We start from the raw sequence: 26,792 nt of genomic DNA, 5'->3' as shown, positions 1-26,792 counted from the left end.
AGTTGGGGGGGGGGGGGTGATGTGAATTCTGCTTTGCAGTATATTCTTCACTGCGCTTTTCACTTAGAAAAGACCAGCATAGAAGTCCACTGGCTGCCTGCCTAGAGAATAATACAAACTCAACAGTTACTGTACCTGCATCCAGTGATGAGCCAGCACATCACATATTGGCAGGACACATTAATTATACTCTTCACACTGCAGGCGTACAGTTCACTTACAGAACAGCCTTTTTATCAGGAGCCTGAATGATCCATAAGGCCTGTTTTCATTTCTCTTTCAGAGCATAGTAATGAGAGGCATCCCAGCGGTGTTTGTTCACCATTTGCTATCTCAGTGAGAAATTAAACACTGCCTTGATGAGTTGGACATTCTTTATGTTCTTATGTCTGTCATGCCCTAGAGGAAAGGTGTATTTATCTGAAACAAAGCTGATTTAACAGTCTAGAGCAGTCTTTTTGTAACTTTTTTACCCCAGAGAAACACTTCAAATAGTTTTTAGGTCTAGGGAAACCGCTAAAAAAACCCAAATATGCCTACAGTGTGCTGTAGTGTGATCACTAAATTGTAGAACATTTAAATGTAATATAAATAATATGGCATGCCTAGCATATGTAATACCTTGCACACATTCATTTTTACACCCTCCTGATCGGTACAACAACACTTTTTAAATGAAATATTAGGGGACATCACAAATGTTACTGTCTAAGGTTAGTGTACTGACTATTGGTCCGTGTAACAACAAAATTCTTTAGCAAATATATTGAAATTAAATAATTATAGGGGACATCACAAATGTTACTGTCTAAAGTTAGTGTACTGACTTTATTGGTCAGTGTAAAACTTTAGTGGTCAGCGTAAAAGTACCCCCCCCTCCTTTTTCTATGGCCAGTGTAGGTAGGAGATCATTGTCCATTGATTGAGAAACACTTAGCAACCTCAGGAGGAATCCTAGGTAGTCTGCAGACCCTCATGTCATACATACACTCACTGGCCACTTTATTAGGTACACCTGTTCAATTGCTTGGCAACTCAAATTGCTAATCAGCCAATCACATGGCTGCAACTCAATGAATTTAGGCATCTAGACGTGGTAAATATGACTTGCTGAAGAGCATCAGAATGAGGAAGAAATAGGATTTAAGTGATTTTGAACATGACATGGTTGTTGGTGCCAAACGGGCTGGTCTGAGTATTTAAAAACTGCTGATCTACTGGGATTTTTACGCACAGCCATCTCTAAGGTTTTCTGAGAATGGCAGTTGTGTAGACGAAAATTCCTGTTGTCAGAGGAGAAGGGGCAGACTGGTTGCTGCAACATTCAGATGGTAGGGTCAGAATTTGGCGTAAACAACATGAAAGCATGGATCCATCCTGCCTTGTATCAACAGTTCAGGCTGGTGGTGTTGGTGATATTTTCTTGGCACTAGCATGGTGGATCTAATAAATTGGTGAGTGTACTGTATATAACAAACATTAACCTCCCTGACGGTATTCCCGAGTGTAGCTCGGGGTAACATTTCAGTACCAAAAGCGGTAACCCCGAGCTACACTCGGGCTTACCCTGCGGCACTGCTCCGGCAAGTTGTCTTCACTTACCTTACCCTGCGCTCCCACGATGTGTCCCCTGCAGCGTCCCCGGCCATCTCCTCCGGCCGATGCCGGCATCCGGCTTCTGTGTCCTGTCCCTGTGACGTCGGGACGTACGGGCGCCGCCGCCGGCGGGAAATTTAAAAATTTTAAAAAATGTCATTTTTTTTTTTTTACATTTTACACAGTAAAACATTGCTGTTTCAACCTATTTCACATACATATTGTCCCTAGTGCTTTGTCCTGCGCCCTGCCTGCATTTTGTCTATTCTTTCTGCCTGGAAACTGAGAAATGTCCATGGCGCCCAAAAAGTGTCCCTTTAGGTCAAAAGCGGGTTTAGATCAGCTAGAGAACAGCGATAGTAAATCAGAACCACTTTCAGAATTGAGTGATAATGATTCGTGGGGGAAATTCGTCATCAGAAACTGAAAACGATTTTGCGACTGAGCTCAGCAATGTGCGAACTTGGCGCTCTATTTCACATTTCAGTGTTTTTGGTTTGATTATATTATTGAATTAAATTTTTTATTATTTTTATATTATTTTTATGATTATTTATTAAATTATAATTTATGATTTTGTGTTTCAAATTTTATCATACCCGGGATGTTTACTAGACTCTTGTTCGGACAGATTTAAGTGAGTTTTTCCTAAAAATTACAGCCTACAATAAAAAAAATACATATTTCCATGCAAAAAAATGGTACCGCTTTCAGCACCAAAAATCTGAAATAATCATACCGCCAGGGAGGTTAAAGTGGTTGTAAGGATTCAAGGTTTTTTACCTTCGTGCATGCTGTGCATGAAGGTAAAAAACCTGTGTGCAGCAGTGCCCCCAGCCCCCCTTAAAACTTACCTGAGCCCCATCTCAATCCAGAAATGTGTATGACAGTCTCGACTCTCCCAGGTCTCTTCTGTCTCATTGGCTGAGACAGAATCAGCAGCCATTGGCTCCTGCTACTGTCAGCTATTGAGGAGAGAGCAGGTGGTGGGGCAGAGCTGTACGCTATGTGTCAGTGGACACACAGAACAGTAGCTCAGGAATTAGCCTGCTCGGGTGCTTCCGTCTACTTGCTATGGGGGCACTTGACAGGATTAAGGGGCAGGAGCGCCAGCAGGGGATCTGAGAAGAGGAGGATCAGGGCTGCTCTGTGCAAAACCACTGCACAGAGCAGGGAAGTATGCTATTCTTGTTGTAAAAACAAAACGTATCAAGACTTTATCACTTTAATTGCTGCAAAATATGTTAATTACATCTAATGAAAATGATGCGCTCTCTTAATAAGATGTATAAATCTATGGTATGCATTTGTCATGATTTTACTGTTCTATTGTAAGATGTTTCATGTAAACAAGTGCAAAGACAACAGTGTAATGTACGTTTGAGGAATGTTCATAAAAAGGTGTCATTAGAGGTTAGCAATTGCCAAAGCCATACTTACAGTATATTTAGGGCCCTATTTTAAAGTGCAAGCCTTGATGAGGAGAATTCTTATAAGGTATAAAAGTACAATATCTATACATCCAAAACTCTAGATATTCTTTGTTTGCCATCTGTGTCTCATGTGGTAGATCTCCTTACACTTCCTGTGTTGTGTGTGCAATTCTCATAGTTGTCATTGCAGCAAGACTTCCTCACCATTCCTGTTATGATGACGGTGAAAATCATGCCTAGTAATTACTTGGTAGACTCAAACACTGCCACATGGGAAGCTTTCACATGGCCCAACACACACAAAAGCACTAGGTGTTTGTGTCGACTGACAAGGTGTGGTGATGACCCCTATACACAAACACTGTCACTTTTCTCTGACTCATTCCAGTCATGAATATACTCTCGTAGATTTAAAGTGATTGTAAGGGGTATTTATTTTTTTTTTTAAAATCCTGTTATACAGTACTTACCTGCTCTGTGCAGTGGTATTGCACAGAGCAGCACCAATCCTTCTCTTTTACGGTCCCCCGCTGGCGTTCCTGGCTTCTCCTCTTCTTCGTAAGCCACCATAGTAAGCTGCTTCCTATAGTGGCACATCTATGGGCTGGCTCCCCAGCCGTGCTGCCTATGTCCATAGACACACACAGTGCTGCTGGCCCCACCCCCTGCTTCCTTGTCACACCTCCGGATGTGGCCTCTCTGTCCTGTGAGGGGGGAGAGCGGACAAATCAAGAGCGCTGAATCAAGTTTGGGCTCAGGTAAGTGTTCAGGGGGGCTTGAGGGGGAATTGCACACAGGTTTTTTTTTATCTTAATACAGAGAATGCATTGACATAAGAAGCCTTCTGCCTGTACAACCATATTAAACCGTTGAGGTTTCCTCTGCAAATAATTGCATGTTCAGCACAAAATGAAATGGCTCCCTTCCTAAAACAGAATAGCGATGGGAATTCCTTCCCACGGTTTCCAGTAATTTACTGTGGCCTGTTACCTCTTTATTCACTGTGAGGCATGGGAATTACAAAATAGTTTTGTTTTAATGGGAAACTGAAACTTTTCATCAGAGGGTGTGTTCTGTGCAGAGCTGAATACTTAAAAAATACAGAAGTGTATGTATGAAAACGAATGTGAACATTCTTGCTTCATCTTTATAACCTACATGAGAAAAGCTGTTTGTGGTTTGCATGTTCTGACCAACATTTTTACTTCTGTATTCTTGAGCTTTGAATAGGTTCAGGAAATATTGAGAAACAATAGTTAAAGTGACAAAGCTTTGTTTCTTGTTTTAACAGCAAACATGTCTATACTTACCTGCTTTGTGCAATGATTTTGCACATAGCAGCTCTGATCCTCTTTTTTTCGGGTCCCTGCCATCGCTCCTGGCTCCTCCTCAAGCAGTTCCCCCAGGGAAAGCTGCTTGTCCTGGGGGCACCACTGAATGCTTGTCCCCAAGCTGTGGCTCTGTGTGCATAAGACACACAGAGGTGCAGCTCACCAAACCCCCCCCCCCCCCTTCCTTGCTCTCAGCTTTACCCTAAGAGGTGTCAGTCAGGCAGATGGGTGGATCCTGACAAAATTGTTGGGATCTTTCCAGAACCTGGAGCGTTTGTGCCACATGACATGACAACGGCTTATTCTGCGTCACAGGAGAGCAAAAGTAAGTACACTTCTGTGACCCACAGTCCATATCTTTTCATATGCTGTGGTGCAGGACCACATCAGTATATAACTTTGAAACTCACATTGGCGGTTCACAATCAACTGGTACTCAGAGTTCTATATTGTCTGTTTTAGCTTTCATGTAAGCCTAACACTTGTCATTTCTGGGCCATGAGCTGCGGGCAGAGGATTCACCACTCCACAGCTAGTGTACAGAAAGGGATGGGGATGTTTATAACATCATTGACCTAATATGGACCTAATATGGACACATTGGTCCAGAAATGACAGCTGACTTCCAGGTTTGGAACGAACACAAGCTCATCCCTACTGGTCACCTTGCCTTTAATAGCATGGTGTAAAAGGAGGCCATGTTTGCTACACCTGCACTTACCTGTCAGCCCCTTCAACTGCCTGTTCCTGTTTAGCGCCCCACAAAGAAGCACAGGAGGAGGATGGAAAACTCTCAGTGCCCCATCCCCAAGTTGTTGTTTGTATAATCTGGGGTAACTGGGCTTTTAGGAATCTTGGACAGAGCAGGAAAGGTATACTCAGGTCTTGTGAAGCTGCCTGCTCTCAGGTCTGGTGCTGCTTTGTAGTGTTACATTGAAAATTTGAATATAGGCTCAATTTAAGGTGCCACTGTTTACAGCCAGTTCACACCAGCACACTGTGAGCACTAGAACCTAATTAAATGTCACATTATACACTGTTTACAGTGCATCACCATGGCTGCCTTTACATCTTACACCAGTGACTGCATTGTAACACTGCTGCTGGTGTAAAGGAGCCACAACCATTATTACAAGAATTAGGCTGACAAAACATGTTGTTCTCATGCTTTTCCACACCACCTGCTGGGTGACCGTAACAAACTATTCTAAGACAGGATGACTTATGCTTGCCATACACATAAAGATTTCTGTTTAGAAAATTTTCCTTTTAAGAACGTTCTTTTAATTTTCTAATCGTTAGTGGGGTCAACTTGATGTTCGTTTTCGACCACAGCAATGGGAAAAATTAAAAGGGAGCAGAGTAGAAAACTTCTCAATCTAACACATTTTTGGACAGTGTGTGGTTTTCGTTCAGAAATTACATTCATTTTAAAATCGAATGTTAAAAGCAAGTGAAATTTTCAAACTACAATCATCAATTGTACAAAGAATATGTGTATGAGTATACACTATATTGGCAAACGTATTGGGACGCCTGCCTACACGCATGTGAACTGTAACCGCTTCCCCGCTGCCCTATAGCATAAATATTGCTACAGGATGGCAAGGCTGCGTAAAATCACGTGTGTATATATACGTAATTTTGTATTTCCGGGAAGGGGGCAGCTACAGCTGTCAATCTCCGGGTCCTGGCCAGAGATTCCCCGCTGGGCACCCGTTGATCATCGAGTATCACTGACGGGAGAGAGGTCTTTATGTAACCAATACAGATCTCTCCCCTGTCAGCTTCAGAATGCTGCTTTGTATTGCTCTGCATAGCAGAACAATACAAAACAGCATGCCTCCCTAGTAAAACACACACAGCACAGAGTAAAAGACGCACACACAGCACTCAGTTAATCCGTTGATCACCCCAGATGTTAACTCCTTCCTGCCCAGTGTTATTAGTACAGTGTCAGTTCTTTTTATTAGCATTGATCACTGTATTAGTGTCACTGGGATTGTCAGTGACAGTTCCCTCCCAGTGTCAAAATGCCTGCCGCAGTCCCGCTATAAGTTGAACACTGCCATTACTAGCATAAAAATTTTTTCCAGAATAATATATCGCCATTTGTAGATGCTATACCTTTCACATAAACCAATTAATTTACATGTATTGGGATTTTTATTAGCGGAGTCATGTAGAGCAGAATACATTTTGGCCTAAATTTATGATGAAATTTTTTTTTTTAAATTTTGTTACTGGATATGTTTTATAGCAAAAAGTAAAAAATAGTGTTTTTTTTTTTTTTCAAAATTGTCGGTCTCTTTTTGTTTATATCGCAAAAAATTAAAAATGCAGAGGTGATCAAATACCGCAGAAAGAAAGCTCCATTTGTGGGGAAAAAAAAAGGACATAAATTTCATTTGAGTGCAGCTTTCCATGACCCTGCAATTGTCAGTTAAAGTAACACTGCACCTTATCACAAAAAATGGCCTGGTCAGGAACGGGGGGGGGGGGGGGGGGGGGTAAAGCCTCTGGAGGGCAAGTGGTTAATGGCATCCCAGTCTTAGCCTGTAAGGTTCAGTATTGAGTTGGCTCACCCTTTGCAGCTATAACAGCTTCAACTCTTCTGGGAAGGCTGTCCACAAGGTTTAGGAGTGTGTCTATGGGAATGTTTGACCATTCTTCCAGAAGCGCATTCATGAGGTCAGACTCTGTCTGACGAGAAGGCCTGGCTCGCAGTCTCCGCTCTAATTCATCCCAAAGGTGTTCTGTCGGGTTGAGGTCAGGACTTTGAGTTTGGGGTGGAGGAACTTGACTGGCCTGCACACTCATCCATGTCTTTATGAACCTTGCTTTGTGCACTGGTGCTCAGTCATGGTGGAACAGGCAGGGGCCATCTCCAAACTGTTCCCACAAAGTTGGGAGCATGAAATTGTCCAAAATGTTTTGGTATACTGACTCCTTGAGAATTCCCTTCACTGGGACTAAGGGGCCAAGCCCAACCCCTAAAGGGCAACCCCACACCATAATCCCCCTCACTGAGCTCCTGAGGGCGACCCATTCTTTTATAAATGTTTGTAGAACCAGTCTGCATGCCTAGGTGCTTGATGTTATACACCTGTAGCCATGGAGGTGATTGGAACACCTGAATCCAATGATTTCGAGGGGTGTCCCAATACGTTTGGAAATATAGTGTATATATGTGTATGACCAACATTGCTCCATGGGGAAAAAAAAAAAATTTTTTGTAACTATAAAGAAAACTGCTCCAGGCACAAACCTAATTGGTAGTTGCCTGCATATCTTGCTGACTAGCGTAATATTTTAGGTCAATAACCTAGATCAAGTATGTATATAAGGACTTGAAGCCAGTCTGTCAACCTAATAGCCAGGTAAATAGCATTTCAGAAAGATGTTAGCAACGGCAGTAACCATATTTCTTTAAAGGGAAATTGTCATGAGAGAATAATGGAGGCGGTCATTACTGATCTCTCCTTTGAAAATGCTATTTTCCTGGCTGTCTTTCTGATTCTTTGACTTTAGTGCTGTCAGAGTTGTTGACCTGGAAGAAGTATTGAAACAAGTAGTTCTGACACGTTGTGGCATGCTTGTTCTGGGTCTGTGACTGAAAAGCATTGGTCAGATACAACCAGGCATCTAGGATATTTTAGTAGGAGGCAAGCATTCGTAGTGTTTATATTCTGTCTGTCAGTCACTTTGAGAGAAAAGATTTTCTTTCCAATTACAGCAAGGGTTTGCAACGCTCATTAGTGTCCTGCACATTTTAAAATTACAGCTGTGTTTGTATTCTAGAAAGTTAAAATATATATATTACATTTTAATATTTTACTGAATTATATACATGTTTGTTTTTCTATATAATGAGTTTTGTTTCATTTCATATGGCGTTTCTAACCCTTGGGTTCCACATTACTGCAACACAACTTAACATGCAGTACTCTGTGCAGTGCTAGAATGGTGCCCAGTGCACATGTACAGTAGCTGCCAACACACCTGCACTAAAACTTACCTCAACTACTGCTGTTGTATTTTGCTTTTTCATGTGTTCAGGTGTGCTGCCAGCCCATTGAAATTTAATGCAAAAAATGTGTACACTGATACACGTGTAAAGGGCCTTTTTAGGTTCTACATGGTTAACATTGGACTTCATGCTAATTCCTTTAATAGGTAAATTCCTTTTATAGATAATCTTTAATTGTGTGCTGAAAAAGCTCCTCAGGATATCCCAGAGCTCCAGTTCTGCATACATGTATTGATTTCTCCATCCATGCTAAACAATGTGGATGAAGGAAACTTCCTGGCTGGCTGTTGTATTCACTGCCTGCAGGACCCTCATCTACTGAGCAGCGACTGCATATGATTGGATGCAGTTACTGTTCAGCTAATTTTCCACCCAACTCCTCTGACAAAATTCTCTGACATGACCACCCACAGTTCCTACATTTGGCTGATTCAGCAGGAATTGGCCGCATTTTAATCAGTGTATGGCCGTCTTAACTTTCTGCATCTCATTGCTCTGTTAATGTGGCGTCAACTGACTGGCACAGCCAAGAGAAATAATTGTACTAAAAATAGGGGAATAAAATAAATCTTCCTCTGAAGTCTAATGAAACCAGCACTTCTGGGAGTTTTAATCTTCTGGGCTCCCTGCAGACCTTCATGCCGCTGCTGTATCTTGTTATAACATGGAGGTCACTGGGAGGATCCAGTGAGAGTTGTGAGGGACTTGGGAGAGTGACACCCACCAAATATGTATGTTTCTCCACTAAATGATGTGGGATTCTGGCCTAGTCTTAAAGTACAACTAAAGGCAAAACTTTTTTTTTAGTTTTGGATAGATCACCTGACAGTTTTTATTTCTGTCTTTGCTCCCATTAAGGCGCTTCACCCTCTCTATTTGTCCTTTTTACCATTATTGAAGGTTAAAGTAAAAGAAAATCCCAAGTTTTGAGTTGTTCCCAGAAAATAAAGGGGAAATCTTCCAATGGGGACACAAGTTCTGGTGACCTGGGCGTCCCCTAGGGATTCCCTTAAAGTGTTACCAAACCCAGGACCCTACATTCAGATCCATTAGGTTAAAATAATTAAATTAAAGCTTGTAGGAGGCGTTTTATTTCTGCTCTAGGAGGATGCCAGACCCCTGACCTCTGTCTGGACAGTGCTGATTGGCCCTGTGCTGATGACATGCATTCTCCCAAAAAAAAAAAAAAACCTCTCTAGCAAGACACACCAAACTGATCATGTGCAGAGTGACTCCACACGATATGTCTTATCAGAAAATAAGAGGAGGCACAAGAAAAAGGGGAGGATCAGAGAAGTCAGGATCAAACTGTGTTTTTACACAATGCAGAGTATTAACTTTTTAGGTTCCACAGTGAGTATAACAAGCATGCTTTACTGCAGGCCTTGAAATTTCCCCTCGCCTGCTCGCATTTCGCGAGTGGAAATAACATGGGGGCGAGGGCCAGATCGATTAAACAGCCGATGGATATGGAGTGGGGTGGCCGGCACCAGAGGCAGAATAAACTTTCAGGCATTAAGCACTCACACACTATCCAAGGGCCCAGAGTCCTTAGGAGGTCCTATGACAGGCTCCTGAAAGGATGGGGAGGGCCACAGGGTGGATTGTGCAAGCGTGCTCCGAGTTCGGTCCGGTGAGTGGAAAGAGAGATTAACAGAGCCCAAGGAGGAGGACACTTCACAGATTGGTGAGAACTCAGCATGTAACAGTGGGAGGAAGGGGGAGAACTGTCTGTGACCGGAGTGCTGAGAAACGGAGTGTGATAGGCTGAGAGAGCCAGAGGGAAGGTGTGTGTGTGTGTGTGTGTGTGTGTGTGTGTGTGTGTGTGTGTGTGTGTGTGTGTGTGTGTGTGTGTGTATATGTGTGTGTCTGTGTGTGATGGTGGTGGGGACTCTGTATTCACTTCATGCAGTAAGGGGCCCTGTGTGTGTTCTGAGGGGGGGCTCATTGTACCATAATGGAGACCATGTGTTCTAAGAGGGGGGTTGCGTGCTCATTATAACCTCAAATTCTGGGGGGATGGTGCCATAGTTGAGTAGCCTTTTTTGCCCCTCTCCCCTTTTTCTCTCACCCCCTTCTCTCTCTTACCCCCCTTTCTTTTTTTTGAAAAGAGGGTAGAGGACATGGCTATGGGGGGGTGAAGGAGGGTATATATTTCTGTAACTGTATTCTGCATAAAACATTTACCAGTGTAATTTAATGAGAGAATTTAGGAGGGTGTGTTTAGGGGAGGGATTAGGGGCGTGGTAGGGTAGCGGATGGGTGGAGCAACTGGTGGTGAGTAACTCCTAAGGCCTGGCTAGTAGCTCAGGACTTGAAATTTTAAGCCCTGCTTTACTGCATATACAGACTGATTTTACTGTTGTGGGTTTAGTAACACTGTAATTTACAGGGATTTCCTCTCACTTCCTGTTTTGGCTATGGGACATGAATTGAAGGGAATTTTCCCCAAAGAAACACATATTGCAAAAAATAAACTGACAAGTGGTATGACCATCCCTTACTCTATCCAAAATGAATTGTTCTACTCTAAGCCTTGGGGGACACATAACGAAAGTTGCTGGTTCAGTAGGAACCGGCTGACTTTCAGTACATGTGTACCACTGTCTTGTCAGTCATGCTGGAACAGGGGCGGACTGACCATTTGGAAGCTCGGACACTGCTGAGGGCCCGCGGTCAGTAGGGGGCCCCATGAGATGCCCCTGGTACCTTTTTCATAGGCTTTTTTGAGTTTGGGCAAGGACACAGGGGCCCCATGAGGAGCTGTGAATGTTGCCATGAGCTGTGAGTTGCACCTTTTTTTCTACTGATCGCTTAGATATAAATATTCCGTTGCATCATTAAAGGAAATGGTTGTCATCTAAGCCTAGTCCATACACACATGATTAACCACTTGTGCTATTTAAAAATGTAGGTTGCCTTCTAATCTGGTGTAAAATAGAAAAATGAATGCATTATTTGGCTCTCCTTTTTCATCCTGCAAGTGTATTCCTTAGAGGAAAAATGGCAAACATTTGCTTATTTGTGGTGAACTGATGTTTTCATTGAGGCATCCTATTTTATTATTTTTACGTGTCAGCCTTCTGTTCATCATATGACTATAACAATTTCTAAATTCAAGTTCATTTTTCCAAATTATGCTCAATCTATTATGTACACCAGAGTGTGTATGAATTGTTGTCTAATCCTGAAATAAAAATAGAACTGGAAGTCATTTGATAATCACAGGTTAATCTGATTTAATCCCAGCTAATGCATCTTTTCGGAGAGGTGAAAATATTAAATTGCTTAATATTACTAGCTTTGTGTAATTTGAAATGCTTTTTTGTTTTGTTTTAGGGAGATCTGCTTATTGCAATATGTTAACTACATTTACAGAATTAAAGACTTACATGTTGCCGTAGAGAGAGGCACTTGTCACATTTTCTTCTGTCTTCCAGTTTGTAAAGTGCTTTATATTTAGATACGCTTATTCTTTACAGTTAGTAGCATTTCATTCATGTTATTCAGACTGTTTATTCACATAGCTCTCATTGCAGCCTGGTACATCAAGTTGAAACTAACACAAGAATGCAATCCAGCAGTTTGCACAGGATAGTATTGACCAGGGCTTGACAAATTTTCTTTGAATCCAGAAGTCAGCTAAAAAAGTTAGGAGCTAGGGGGTTAGGAGTTTAGAGGGGGGGGGGGCAGTGGGACAGGTGGGGAAAGTGTCACGGGGGGCAGAAGGAAAGTTGGGGGCAGTTTCCCACACACCTTGGGAAGCACCAGTCCTTCCAGCTTTCACCTGCCCAGCAGCAGCTCCTCCAGATTGTGTCAGTGGAGAGGATCTTGTGCAAGGAGAGGTAGCTGAGCCTGTGTCCACGGTGTCGCTTCTGTCTGATTGTTGTAGTCGGTGAGGAAGTCGGTGCTGTGCTGGAGATGGGGCTGTCTGCTGTCATAAAGGTGGCAGGATTGGTGACCCCGGTGACAGTAGTCATCCGAGGGGAGCCACATGTGGCTACCATGTAACGTTGAAGGTGGCATTGATGAACTCTGGCCTACAGAGCTGCAGCTGCCCACCCTCTGAACACTCGTCCATGGAAGTAGTATGGACAGGGCGTTCAGGGCCACATCCTCCACTCCATGAGCTCTCCTGGGGGGATAGCTGTGTGATAGGAGACAAGCCTGTGGTGTCCTCTGGGAAGCCGGCTCTCATAGGGCTGTGTGGGGTGTTTGGGGAAGTTCTTTGCTTGGGAGAAGTGTGCACCAGAGGGACTCTGGACTGTGTATATGGGGAGGTATAGAGTAGACTCCAGGGGTCCCAGGACATTGGACTGAGCTCCGCTCTATAGGGCAGAAGAGAGGGGCCGGCCAAGGACATAGGGTGCAGAATGGGAGAGCACAAAGCAGTGTGGGCCGGCGGGGGCCTAAGCTTCGGGACATGGTTTCTAGTCAACCTGGAATTTGTTAAACCCTGGTATTGACTATGCCATAAAGATCCTTACAACCATGAAGCTTCATGTTGTATAAGCAGCCACATGTTTACGTCTATAGTCCAAAGAGACGTTTTGCTGAAATTTCTTATAACGGTCATGCTTGTCCCCTCAATACTGACAACCATTACATGCTTGGGGGTAGTAGTAGTAGAGGGAGCAGTGCTATTAGAGTCCGATCTGTTTACACTCGGCAGCCTATTCCTTTGAATGGGCCTCATTGCACATTCACTCTGACCATACAATGAGCATTTGCGTATATGTGGTGTGGGGAATATGTTTTTTCTTACGATAAATGTGCTTTGGAGTGCCATTCAAAATGAATGACATCACACAATATACCCCTGTGGTAATGTGTGTTAAAGTGTGCCTTACTCCAAAGCAGTAATATGAATATGCCATTAAAGTGGAACTAAGCTCAGTAGAATACTCCACCTTCCAACTTGTGTTACATCCCTAATCTTCTTGCCTTCTTCCTAGGCTGCTTCCAGGTGGTGGGTTTCTGGCCTTTTAATTGGCCAGCAGGGGATGGCATCATCATGCTCATGGGAGCCAGTCAGTACAACACAGCAAAAATACGCCAGAAACGCATGCTGAGCAGCACATGCGCAGCTCAGTATACATTCTTTAGAAGATTGTGAGCAGTTGGGTAAGTATGTCTTATTGCAGAAGAAACCTAACATGTCTCCTCAGCAATAAAAAGCTGCCCTCTCACATTTTCAATTTAGCTTTAGTTCCTATGTAATATCTTGATTTCCTATAAATGCTAGACTGAGGAACAAGGGCCCTATAAATTAGTACCTACGGAAAGGGTCATGAGAATCCATATGATTCATTATATAATCTGTTTTTATTAGAATTTTGTATGTTTTCAAATTCACAAGTTACAGGAATTATTTCTTACAGTTTATCCTGTGTATAGTATTCATTTGATTATCACCATTGTCTGAAATCCTTACATTTTTCTAACAGATTTACTGATCATCTGACATGCCTTGAATTCTTCACACCAGTGGCCATGCATATGACTGCTTGAGGCTTTTACCCTTTGACTTGCACTCAGGCATGTTTTTGGGGTCAGACATGGTACACTTTTTCTTTTTTTTTGTTATGGTTGTTTTTACGTTGTCCTCTGTTATTCATCTTATTGTTTATGGACTGTTTATGGACAGCAGTTTGCACAGGATAGTATTGACCAGGGCTTGACATGTTCTGAAATGTGGGCCATTTATTGCAGCATATTAGGCCTGAGAGACCCCTGGCTTATCAGTATTGGTTTGGAAATGAACAGGTTAAAATGTGCAAGTGTGTGTTTTGTTAGCCGTGTATCTGACATTTTAGCCTGTAAGAAAGCAAGTAAAAATCCTGAAAGCATTTTGGTCTGTTTGAACATTTTTGAATATATAATCCTCTTATGTCAGTGCCTGTGTTTGCCATTTGCACTCATAAAATGTGAGTTTGATTTGTATGTGTACTGACCTGAAATAGACTGGTTTGCACTGTGAAGTCCCTTTCTTTTGTTTAAGTTGACATGTATATGTCATATAGACTCAGTGGTACTCTGTGAGAGTCAAATGAGAAAACTTGGCTACTCTTGAAAAATATGTGGGCCTGTTTTGACCTATCTATAGCTTGGAGGTCTGTTCAACTAGTGAGTTTCTATTGTGGATGACAAGGAGTAAAGCAGAGCGTTGATCTATTGTGTTCGCTGGTACTTATTTATCATAGAGATTGTACGTCACAATTGATCAGTTTTTCTATGATTGTTTGCCATGTGTTTTCATTTTTAGGGTATTGCTACATTTAGTTATATAAGCTTTGCAAGTTGTCATAACCTACTAAATGTTGTAGGCCAGATCATAAAGAACGAAAGAAAAAGTAAGGTGAACAATATAGGATTTTGCTGTGTGAACGCACCCATTCACTTTTGGTTACAGAACATGCATTGGCTTTGCAAAGCATTTAGAAAACTTCAAAATGTTAAGTAAATGCCTGTTCTATATGCCCAAGTAAATGAAGGCTCAACTCTATAAGCAGTGGGTATGGGGTAGCTCTGGCTGATGTAGGTAGAGTTCTAGCAGCCTGAAATAACTGTGTATATGCATTCATAGTAGAAAATGGACCCCATAAATAGTAGTTCTTTGTAGAAAGGGGGAACAGTTAGAGTTTGCTTTGTTGTGCTTACCAAAGTTCTTGTTCAATGTGAGCTAAGCTAATTGAATCTAAGAAATTAAAATATGCAGTCATTTTGTCTCAGAATCTGCAAGGTTATTGCAGCAAAAACTTTGACCTCATGCACATTAGTGTCAAAGAGAACCATTCGGGTCCACAAAACAAATGTTCTTTACCAGATCTGATGGATCCTATGGCTTCTGTTTACATTATGCATTTGTACACTAGACCTTCAGAAATGCTTAGGCTTGATTCACACTCCTACGACTCAGAATCTGACTTGTGAGACCCAAAGTCGCTGGTCATGTGAAATGCCGTGTATCTCTGAGAACCATTTCAGTTGACACTACTGAAGTCGCTGTGATTTCAGAAAAGGTTCCTGCATTACTTTGCTTCGACTTTGATATGGCTTCAGTGCCAGAGAGTGTAAAAGTCGCATCAAAGTCTGCCTCCAAAATCATGTGATTATCAGTGTGACTTTGGAGTCTAACTTTGATGCGACTTTTACACACTCTGGCACTGAAGACGTATCAAAGTAATGCAGGAACCTTCTCTGAAATCGCAGTGACTTCAGGAGTGTTGACTGGAATGGCTCGTTGTGAACCGAGCCTTACACACTCAACATATGGATATATTGTTATCCTATATATTTACTGCATTAAGAAAAATTAGTATTTACAGTCCGTGTTGGTTTTGCATAGCTGAATGGATGTAAATGTGACAGAATGCAAATAAATGCATCTAAACCTATTTTAATGTAGGAACATCTAAATGCAGGAAAACTTGATCTGTGAGGCAAAAAAGTTCTTTATACTTCTGAGATCACTGGAAAGCATAAGGGCACAGGAACACGCTATCCATTCCTGTACAATTCGCATGCCGTTCTGTATGGTGTGATTTTAGCCCTTTCATTTTGAATGGAATGAAATCGCACTGTACCGCACCAAAATTAGTGCATGCACTACTTTTGGAAACTCGCTGCATCGCATGGTACTTCTGTACCATGTGTTCCTGTGCAGGCAAATGCACTGTGTTTGCAACCTGCATTTGGGGTGACATTACTTAATATTGACACCCGCTGCAGGTTGCAATCCCAATGTGGGAATGAAAGCAATTCTAAAAGTTTTTTTTTTTTTTTTGGGGGGGGGGGGGGGGATAACTAACATGTCTATACTTGCATACTGTGTGCACTGGTTTTGCACAGAGCAGCCTGGATCCTCCTCTTCTTGGGTCCCCCGCAGGCTCTCCTTGCACCTTCCCTATTGTCAGGTGCCCCCTTAGCAGCTTGCTATGGGGGCACCCGCTGCTCCATGTGTCCATTTATGCACAGAGCTGTGGCTAGCCCAGGGGTGGGCAAACTTTTTGACTTGAGGGCCGCAATGGGTTCATATATTGGACCCGGGGGCCGGACCAAGAGTAGATGAACGATGTGTATGTGTCATCCATAGTAAGTATAGTATTAATCCCCCATATAGTAATTCATCCCCCCATAGTAATTCATCCCCCCATAGTAATTCACCCCCCCCATGGGTAATTCATCCCCCATAGTAATTCATCCCCCATATAGTAATTCATCCCCCATATAGTAATTCATCCCCCATATAGTAATTCATCCCCCATGTAGTAATTCATCCCCCATAGGAATTCACCCCCCCCCCCATAGGAATTCACCCCCCCCCATAGTAATTCATCCCCCATATAGTAATTCATCCCCCATATAGTAATTCACCCCCCCTATAGTAATTCATTCCCCATATTAAGTCCCCAAGTCCCCCCTGTGTCAATTCACTTACCTTTGCTCCGCGCGTTCCTCTCGCCGTGTCCGCGCCGTTCCGGTGTAGCATGAAAATCTGTCTCCTATGAGGATCTGTCCCCCTCGACGTATCTGCGCATGTGCCAGTTTCAGGCATTAGCAGCCGATCGGCGATCTCCGGCACATGCGCAGATACGTCGAGGGGGACAGATCCTCATAGGAGACAGATTTTGCTACACCGGTCTTCAGGGCAGACTGTGAGAGGAGCCTAGCGGGAGCCTAGCTCCGCGGGCCGGATTAAAAGGTCCGCCGGGCCGTAGTTTGCCCATTGCTGGGCTAGCCCCTGCCCCCTCTCTCCTCATTGGCTGATTGGCTGTGATTGACAGCCAATGGCTCCTGCTTGGTGTCTCAGCCAATGACGAGGCAGAGTCCTGGGGCAGACGAGGCTGTCATTCACATCGCTGGATCACGATGGGGCTCAGGTAAGTATTGAGGGGGATAGGGGCGCTGCTGCACACAGAAGGTTTTTTTACCTTCAACCTTTACAACCACTTTAAGGTAAAAAAAACCCTTCTGCCTTTTGGAACTATTTTAAGCAATTTAGGGGCCATTATATAATGCGGTAACCAATGGCAGCTTGTGCTGTGATGATAGTATAAAAGGCAGGTTGTCCAAATTATCTGTCCAGGGTTCACTTTTAAGAACAAGAAAGGCAAAGTGAGCGCTACAATAAAGCTGCTGGGACACCAAATAGGTACCAAAAAACCTCCTAAGTCAATAATAAAGTGGGTGCAGAGCTGAGATCACATAGAAACACATGGTCAGTCTGTTTTACTCTTACCTGTACACCCTGTTTTGGAAAGCAATACATTCCTCTGTTAGCAGTATCACAGTATCTGGCATCCTTTTCTTGGGCTCTTTGTGAGTCTAACCATCCACAGAGCCATGTAAAGTGAAAGCTAGATGGACTTTTGTATATGATCATTACACAAGCACGTTTGTCACTTTATATCTCATGATTTATTTATGGTCACCAATAGCACTATTGGCACTTTATTATATATAACATTGGCAATTGATTTTGAATGATTCAGCACTTGTTTATGTTAGCACTTTAATTCTATTTTGATCTCAGCGCTGCACCCACTTTATTATTGACTTGGGGTTCACTTTTAGTTGTAAATGAAAGAGTTAATTATGATATCTTCTTTCTTCCTGTATATTGGTACATTTTTATGACATTCATTTCATGCTGTAATGACCATAGAGAGTATTCCACCCTTCCTTTCTGGCTGGAGCTCCAGCTTCCAATAAAGCGGTCTTCCATTTTACAGCATGCATTTTTAAAGTGAATAACATAATTCATGTTTAAACTACATCTAGGAGCAGAAAGAAAAAAAAAAACGCTGATACCAGTTTCTAGGAGCTTAAAAAAACACTAGTGTGCATGGACCCTAAATACTCCTGTAGACATCTATGTGTGCATGGACACATAGGCTAACCTGGAGGGGTGTTTAGAGGGAGGACAAAAAGCCAAACGCATATAAAAGTGGTGTTTCTGGCACCCAGCGTGTATGAGCCCTAGTTCTTGTCACTGTCCCAACTGTAAGTGAAACTGCATAGTTCTACCTTTCCTGCCACAACATTGCTATTTATTAAATGTTAGGGGATTTTTATTGTTCTAAGAAGCAGCCACACAGCAGGAATGGAAAGGAGGAAGGGTGTAGCAGAATATTTGTGTAGGAGGAAGTCATTCTTTTTACTCCTACTTACTATAAATACATGCAGTCATATTTTGCGATTTTAAAGACTTCTTTCCTTTTGGTTATGATCTGAAATATTTTGTATATTTTGTATATTACTGTATATCTGTTTCTTTTGTCTTGCTCTCATCTAGTTTTTCATACAGTTGCCCCATTCAGCATGCATTGTGTATTTGTACAAAAAAAAGTGTACAAAGTAAATAATTTTGAAATGTCTGTGCTGCTTGCTGAACAGACAGAGCCTGCTGTGTTGTGAGACCTGATTTACTGCTGTAATCTACTTAGCACTGCTTCTGTAATGGTACCATGGGCGTCTGTAGCCGGCCACACTGACAAGCTCACATGATTCACCCACGAGACCAGAAGGTTTACTTCTTGAAGCCAAATTGAAGCGATTACTTTGGCCATTCTTTCTGTCTGTACATTTAAAAAGTTAATTGATTTCTTTGGCCAGTGACAAAAATAAAACAAGGCAGAACGGTAGATTTTTGTGGTCCCATAGTATAAGTAATGATACTAATAATGTTAACAGTAGCACTGCATTTATGTACAGCTTACTGTGGCTTTATAATTAGGACCAATGACCATCTAAAGATGCTGGGAGAGGCTTCTGAACTGCATTACAAGCTTTAAAACCACATTGAGCCCCTGCTATTCCATTTCCTCTGCAGTAATGTTGGGCATCATTAGGCAGCAACAGTGATTCACATTTATCACAGGCGGTGTGCTGTTTTTCACTGTCTATATATAATGCCTAGCAGTAGGTATAGTTGTAATTCCCTTATATCATTGCAAGGGTTGTAGTGCTTTTATTCCTGGGGGGCAGTGGCACACGTATTGAGCAAATCGATTGGTTTTAGGCTTTATTTTGAACAGCCCTGCCTTATAGAGCACCCGTTTTTATCCATTGTGCATTGCTTCACACACAAAAAAAAAGTATAACCCATCTTATGTGGCTGTTTTGTTTTTGTTTTTTTTTTCATTTTTAAACTCACAATAATACCCTGATTTTAAATTAGATGGTGTTTTTTAAGGTTTCTATGCTCGCACCTTGCATTTACATTACCCTGTGTACTTGCAGTGCAAAGCAGCAGGGAATTTGTTTTAATTGTGTGTTAGAGATTTGGCAAGCAGGCTCTTGCTCATTAATATACAGACTGAAAGTGATGAAAATAAAACCGCACAACTGCATTTTGCAGCCATCCACAGATTTATAATACAGTATTAATTGTAACCGAGAACCCAGGGTGACTTGCATATATCTTTCCCATATCAATTGTGTTGACAGAGCTCTGCAGAGCTAATACAGTCTGACAGTCTTGTAGGTCACAGTTGCTGCTTAGCAACAATTCACGTCACCAAGTAGCAGCTATCCCTTAATAAAGAAAACTCATTTAGATACCTTCATAGTTGATATGAGAACCTTTGGTTTTTTTTCTGTCATTGTGCGTAAAGTTTTTAATGCATGCTGTAAATTTTGCGATTTTTACCTATGCCATGTTAACCTTTGGCCTTCTGAATTGAGACCATTCCAGATAGGTGGATATTACTGACTTCTTGCAGTTGTCTGTCTCATGTGCAACAATATGCAGTTAAGAGTTTGTGACTTTATCCTGACTTTCCTGATCTGCATACTTGATCTAGTTCATAGCCAGGCAGCTAGCATTTGCAGGAGGTTGCTCTGAGTGATAATCTCCGTATTTCGTTTAGAAAAGCTTTACTTTCAAATTTTCTTGCGTGTCGAGCATGTTCAAGGACTACTTGGTTGAACAATGCTCCCTTATATTTTATCCTTGTGTATGGCACTGTGTGTTCTAGGTTTGCATTGCTGTTACTTTTTTCTGTTTTAGCTTTTTTGTGTTGTCTTTCTAAATAGAAGACAAATAGAAAACATAAGTTTGTGAATGGCTTTTTAGTTGTAGGATAGTGTCATTGGTTTATTAAATAAATAAATACAATTTAAAAACGGAACCTATTTGAACAAAAAGTTACATTCAGATTTATGTAAAAAATCTAGCATTTTTATTATTCTGCAAGCTTGCATATAAAAGATTTATTTTGACCTATTATTGTTTTTATCTCAGCATGACTTTGAGCAAAGAATCAAAGGGGAAGAGGCCTCTTGAGGTCTGACAGTTCCCCCTTTTCCGTTTTCCTAAAGTAATGCTGAGAACACACATTAGGGGAATTAACAAAGATTGGAACATCCAGAATCTGGAGCCATTGTGCATGGCAACTAATCCGCTTCCAGCTTTCCTTTCACAGCTTAAAGTGGTTATAAATACATAAATTTCTTTTACCTTGATGTATTCCCTGGTAAGTTAAAACATTTCTCAGTAGCAGTATTGTCCCCCCCCTTCAAGTACTTACCTGAGACCTCACTTAATTCAGCACTGTGCCTGTCTGTAGCAGCTCTCTCATTCATTCACAGGATAGAGAGGTGGCAGAGGGAACCATTGGCTCCTGCTGATGTCAATACAATCTGTAGAGCAGGGATGGGACGGAGCTGTGCTGTATGTGTCTGTGGATGCATACAGCCTGTCTCGGGAGCAAGCCCGCATGTCTGCCCCCATAGCAAACGGCTTGCTATGTTGGCAGGCACAGAATTGGAGGAGCCAAGTTCACCAGCAGAGGACCCCAGAAGACGTTTGGGGCTGCTCTTTGCAATACCTTTTCAACCAGGGTGCCTTCTAGGATCCACAAATTACCACAAATTGCACAATTGTCAGCATGCTAGCAAGTAGATAAAGAATGTCTTTTTTTTTATTCCGCTAAACCACAGGTTTTATTGCAGCATTACAACCTTATGCACCATGTTGGCAAGCTACTGGCATCCTAACAACCAATGAGCTCGTTGGTTGATAAGGAGGGCATATGGTGCCTGCACAGCCTTTCTATTTGTGCTCCCTTGCCCCTTTCTCTGAGCACTTGGGTCACATTAACAGAGAGCGGGAGAGAAACGGAGGGAGAAGAGAGATGCTAGAATACTACTCAGTACTAGATTGTAAAGGCAGAGTAACAGATCATCTGCCATGTTGCGTGGCTTGTGTGTGGATTCTGCTGCGACATGTAAAACTAAGTTTAGTTTTTTTAGAATGTGGGCCTTAAAGGGTGTCTTTACTGAAAAAGGTTGAGAAACACTGTTATAAATAAGTAGTAAAAGTGCCTTAAGGTGAACACTCATTCATCCCTGGAGCTATAGACATTGTGGAGAAATTAAAGAATATGCAAACCCAACCTTTGATATTCCTGATATGTGCTTGCTGTACCATATACTTGCGTGAAAAAGTATCCTGTTCTCTTTGTATTGCTTCCTTTGTGTGAAGTTCCTTGTTCCCCTGCTAACCCCACTGTTTTCTTTAAAAAAAAAAAAAAAACTGACCACACTAAGCAAGAGAGCACAGCGTGGTCACTTTTCTGGCTGTGCTTGAACTCATTCTGCTGTCTTCCTCCAATGGTCAGACATTTGCTGATACACCCCCCTCCCCCACACAGCCATTCACTGGGAAGTTCAGCGTACTGCTGTTTTCCTTGAGTTCCTTATGCAGCTGAGAACAGAGGGTATGTGATCACTTATAAAAAGGGAGGAAAAAAAAGTATTTATAATGTTTTTATATCTATACACAAATGTTTTACCTTTCATTTCTATTTTAAACTGTATGGGTTGTTTTACAAAGTGAAGGTTTACATATACTGCAATCTTTACAGTGTTTGGCTGCGTGCCAGCCCTTTAGGGCTCATTCACACAAATTTCAATGGCTTTTAAGCAGTGTTTTTTAAAGCCTCGTTAACTGCCCTTCAATGCCTGCCATGTATATTACAATAAGTGCCATACATTGCAGTACACATAAGTGCATTAGCCTTGTGTTGTGTAAAAAAAAAAAAAAAATATTAAGCAGCATCCATATTGCTTTCAGGAGGTATCGCTGCTTATCCATCTGTTCCATTTATTTCAGTGGCAGTGCTGTAACCACACCTATAGCATTTACAGTGCATTAGCGAAGGATTTGTAAAGCGTTAGGGGCGTGCTAGTGGATAGACAGCAAAGGTTCTTGTATCCCAGAGTGCACAGGGAAATATTAGAGAACTAAGAGCAGCTCCAACCACTTCTGTTCATACAGAGCAGCAGAATAAATCCCCCCAAAAAAAGGCATTTGTACAGCCATGGCCAAAAATTTTGATAGTGATGACACAAATTGTAACTTTCACTAAGTCTGCTGCCTCAGTTTTTATGATGGCAATTTTGCATATACTCCAAAATGTTATGAAGAATGCTCAGATGAATTGCAATTCATTAAAAAAAACATTTCCACTGCATTTCAGCCCTGCCACAAAAGGACCAGCTGACATCAGTGATTCTCTCATTTACACAGTTGTCACTGTTGACAAGGGCAAGGTGGGAGATCACTCTGTCATGCTGATAGAATAACAGACTGGAAGTTTTTAAAGAAGGGTGAGCTTGAAATAATTGTTTTTCCTCTGTTAACCATGGTTACCTGCAAGGAAACATACGCAGTCATCATTGCTTTGCACAAAAAGGGATTCACAGGCAAGGACATTGCTGCTACTGATATTGCACATAAATCAACCATTGATCAAGAACTTCAAGGAAAGCTGTTCAATTGTCGTGAAGAAGGCTTCAGGGTGCCCTTGAAAGTACAGCAAGTGCCAGGATTGTCTCCTAAAGTTGATTCAGCTGTGGAATCTGGATACCACCAGTGCAGAGCTTGCTCAGGAATGGCAGCAGGCAGGTGTGAGTGCATCTGCATGCACAGTGAGGCGAAGACTTTTGGAGGATGGCCTGGTGTCAAGAAGGGCAGCAAAGAAGTCACTTCTCCCCGGGAAAAACATCAGGGACAGACTAATATTCTGCAAAAGGTACGGGGATTGGACTGCTGTAAAGTAATTTCCTCTGTTGAATCCCCTTTCCAATTGTTTGGGGCAGCCAAAAAAACCTTGTCCAGAGAAGAAAAGGTGAGCGCTACCATCAGTCCTGTGTCATGCCAACAGTAAAGCATCCCGAGACCATTCATGTGTGGTGTTGCTTCTCATCCAAGGGAGGTGGCTCACTCACAAGTTTGCCTAAGAACACAGCCATGAATGGTACAAAAACATCTCTCAAGAGCTACTTCTCCCAATCGTTCAAGAACAGTTTGGTGACGAACAATGTCTTTTCCATGATTGAGTACCTTGCCATAAGGCAAAAGTAAAAACTAAGTGGCTTGGGGAACAAAACATCGACATTCTGGTACCATGACCTTAATCCCGTTGGGGTCTTGTGGTCAATCCTTAAGAGGCGGGTGAGCAAAAATCCCACCTCCCCCCACAAAGTTTGACAAACTCCAAGCATTGATTATGCAAGAATGCCATCAGTCAGAACGTGGCCCAGAAGTTGATTGACAGCATGCCAGGGCAAATTGCAGAGGTCTTGAAAAAGAAGGGTCAACACTGCAAATATTGACTTTTTGCATAAACTTAATGTAATTGTCAGTAGAAGCCTTTGACACCTATGAAATGCTTGTAAATATACTTCAGTATACCATAGTAATATCTGACAAAAAGATCTAAAAGCACTGAAACAACTCACTTTGTGAAAATTAATATGTCATTCTCAAAGCTTTTGGCCACGGCTGCACTGTTCTGGAATTTTATGGGACTCAGGAAATGAAATAAGCAATCAGTACATCAGGATTGATCAGTTTTCAAATATATAAACCATAGTTTGTAGATGCTAATACATTTTCTCCTAAATTTATATAAAAATTTGGTTTTATTGGATTTGTTTTATAGCAGAAAGAAAAAAAAATTTTTTTTTCACTAAATTTTCTGTCTCTTTTCATTTATGTAGCAAAAATAATAAACCCAGTGGTGATCAAATTCTACCAAAAAGCTCCAATTTGTGTGAAAAAAAAAATTACATAAATTTCATTTGCATACAGTGTTTCATGATCACACAATTGCCACTTAAAGTAGAGCAGTTCTGAATAGCAAAAACATTCCTGGTCATAAAAGGGGTTAAAACCTTCTGGAGGTCAAGTGGTTAAGTGCTTGTTAAGATTATGTATTCTGGGATGGGCGCAGGTGCACTTTAAGCTGAAACTTATTTCTCACCTCCCTAACATTATTATTATTATTATTATTATTTATTATTATACAGTATTTATAAAGTGCCAATAGTTCACTCAGCGCTGTACATTACAGAGGGGGACAGAACATGTGACAACAATACCAATACAATGCAAAACATGAGGGGATCGAGGGCCCTGCTCTTTCGAGCTTACAATCTAGGAGACATAATTTGATAAAGTACTGTAAATTGTAGATATACAATCTTTACAAAATATTTATTCTTTTATGTTTCTCAACAGCAACAAGGATTTGGAAGACCAAGTGTGTATCATGCTGTGGTGGTCATCTTTCTTGAATTCTTTGCCTGGGGCCTCTTGACCACACCAATGCTAGTTGTGAGTATAATGATTTATAATTTTTATTTTTCTCATGCTGTGTTTAAATGGCTAAATTGCTGCAGGTATGAAGTGCAGACTTCCAAATCTTCCTGTCACTGCCAAATCTCAGGTTGTTCTGACAGGTAAAACCTGGTTCTGTATGGGGCACAGTTTAAAATTCTGCATGTGAAATAAGGCCTAAACTAGGAAGCACTCAGCTCTGAGCACTTCTGGGTTCAGAGCTGTCAAACCCTGGTCACTCTGGCTGGGGAAGAAGCTGACCAAGCACAGTCTGTGCTTGATCAGCTTCAGGAAAGTGCAAAGGTTACATTAGGGGTCCCCTGATGTCTCCTTAAAGAGAACCTGTTACCTACACTGTTATCATATAAGAGACTTATCAGCCCCCTTGTGATAGCAATAAGGATAAGTTTAAAATAAATAAATATATATATACACACACATTTTTTTTATATTAAAAAAACAAGGCTCCCCTGTCTCTATGCATGAATGCAAACAAGGGTGCTGGATGGACATTCCTATAAAAATGACTGCACAACACATATTGGGTATTGATATACATTTCGGAGTGAGAGAAATAATTCCAGGGCTATCATTCTCTGTTACCTCCACTTGCTGTTACCTGTAAATTCATGAGCTGTAAAAGGTTTTAAAATGTCGCCTATAGATAGTTTTGGTTACCATATTTTTTTTTGTTTCACAGCGCAAGCAAGTTTAATTCTTGACATTTTGGTTTTATTTACTTGATGCAACCTCATCTTTATATTATTCTAAATATTTGGGTATTATATTGTGTTTTGTCTAAAATTAGAATATACAGGGACTAGACAAAAATGAAAACCCTTCATGATTTGCGGGTGTGAAAGTGACAGCATATTTTACTTTGAAAGTGGAAGTGAAGTAACATTCTTTTGCTTCCACTGTGTGATGAGACATCTAGCTAACAGGCGGGAAGCCGCACTTTCATCATTCACTGCGTGCACTGCTAGTAATACAGAGTAACGTCGGACCTTACTGCGCTTCAGAAAGGGCAAATTGTTGGTGCCCGCTTACCTGGTACCTTTGTGACTGAAGTTGCCAATTTTTTTGCGCTATCGCAAGGTACAGTATCAAATGTTATGACGGCGTATACAGTTCCCGAAAAAAAATGTCTTCATGGGACTGAGATTGAGCTCTGGAGTCACTTTTGCAGCAGTTGTAGTTGGAAAGAGGTAAGAAGCAGTGTTCAGTAGAAAGGTGTGAGGTCTCTCATTGGTGGCATGTATACTGTCGAGTCAGCTGTGAGTGCTGGAATGTAGAATTAACTGGTGATATGGATAGCATGCAGAAAGCAGTATGTACTATAGTGCAGATCTTAGGGGTGATGTTGATACTGGGGAGTAAGCTGTGTGTATTGGACTGCAGATCTCAGTGGTGACTTGGATGCTGGTAAGTGTTATCTAACTTGCTTTCTGTATCCTTTACAGAAAAGACAAAGAAATAGAAATGGCTGCTATGCACATGAAACCCAGCAAGTCTTTTATGCTGTTCCTGATTTTTAGCCTCAAGGCTTTACTACAAATTTTGACAATAAGACTTCCCATGTCAAAATCTGCACTGTGTCTGGAACCATCATGTTCTACACCAAGAAAAGGTTGTCAAGTTCTCCACTAGTAGATCAATAAGAGCCCACCAAATACCACATCCATATACTCATTTCAGATTGAACCCTAATTTACATTTAGACTTTACAGGTACCTGTGTAGTCCATATGTAAATTGGCTTTAAGTTTAAGT

General features: G+C 41.6%; 1 protein-coding gene across 1 annotated transcript in view; it reads left to right on the top strand.

The window, feature by feature from the left end:
- LOC149436050 (solute carrier family 71 member 1-like) overlaps positions 1-26,792 on the top strand; it is an 85,411-nt gene that overhangs the window by 8,636 nt on the left and 49,983 nt on the right. The window contains exon 2 of the mRNA XM_089662159.1: positions 24,922-25,017. Within this exon, the coding sequence (XP_089518285.1) occupies positions 24,922-25,017 (96 nt within the window). The remainder of the gene's footprint in view (positions 1-24,921; positions 25,018-26,792) is intronic.

The sequence above is a fragment of the Staurois parvus genome, unplaced genomic scaffold, assembly GCF_062004578.1.
Source record: "Staurois parvus isolate SC_StPar_1 unplaced genomic scaffold, SC_StPar_1.0 ptg001432l, whole genome shotgun sequence".
NCBI lineage: Eukaryota > Metazoa > Chordata > Amphibia > Anura > Ranidae > Staurois > Staurois parvus.
The sequence above is the reverse complement of the archived record's forward strand: the minus strand, read 5'-3'. Positions and strand labels throughout refer to the sequence as shown.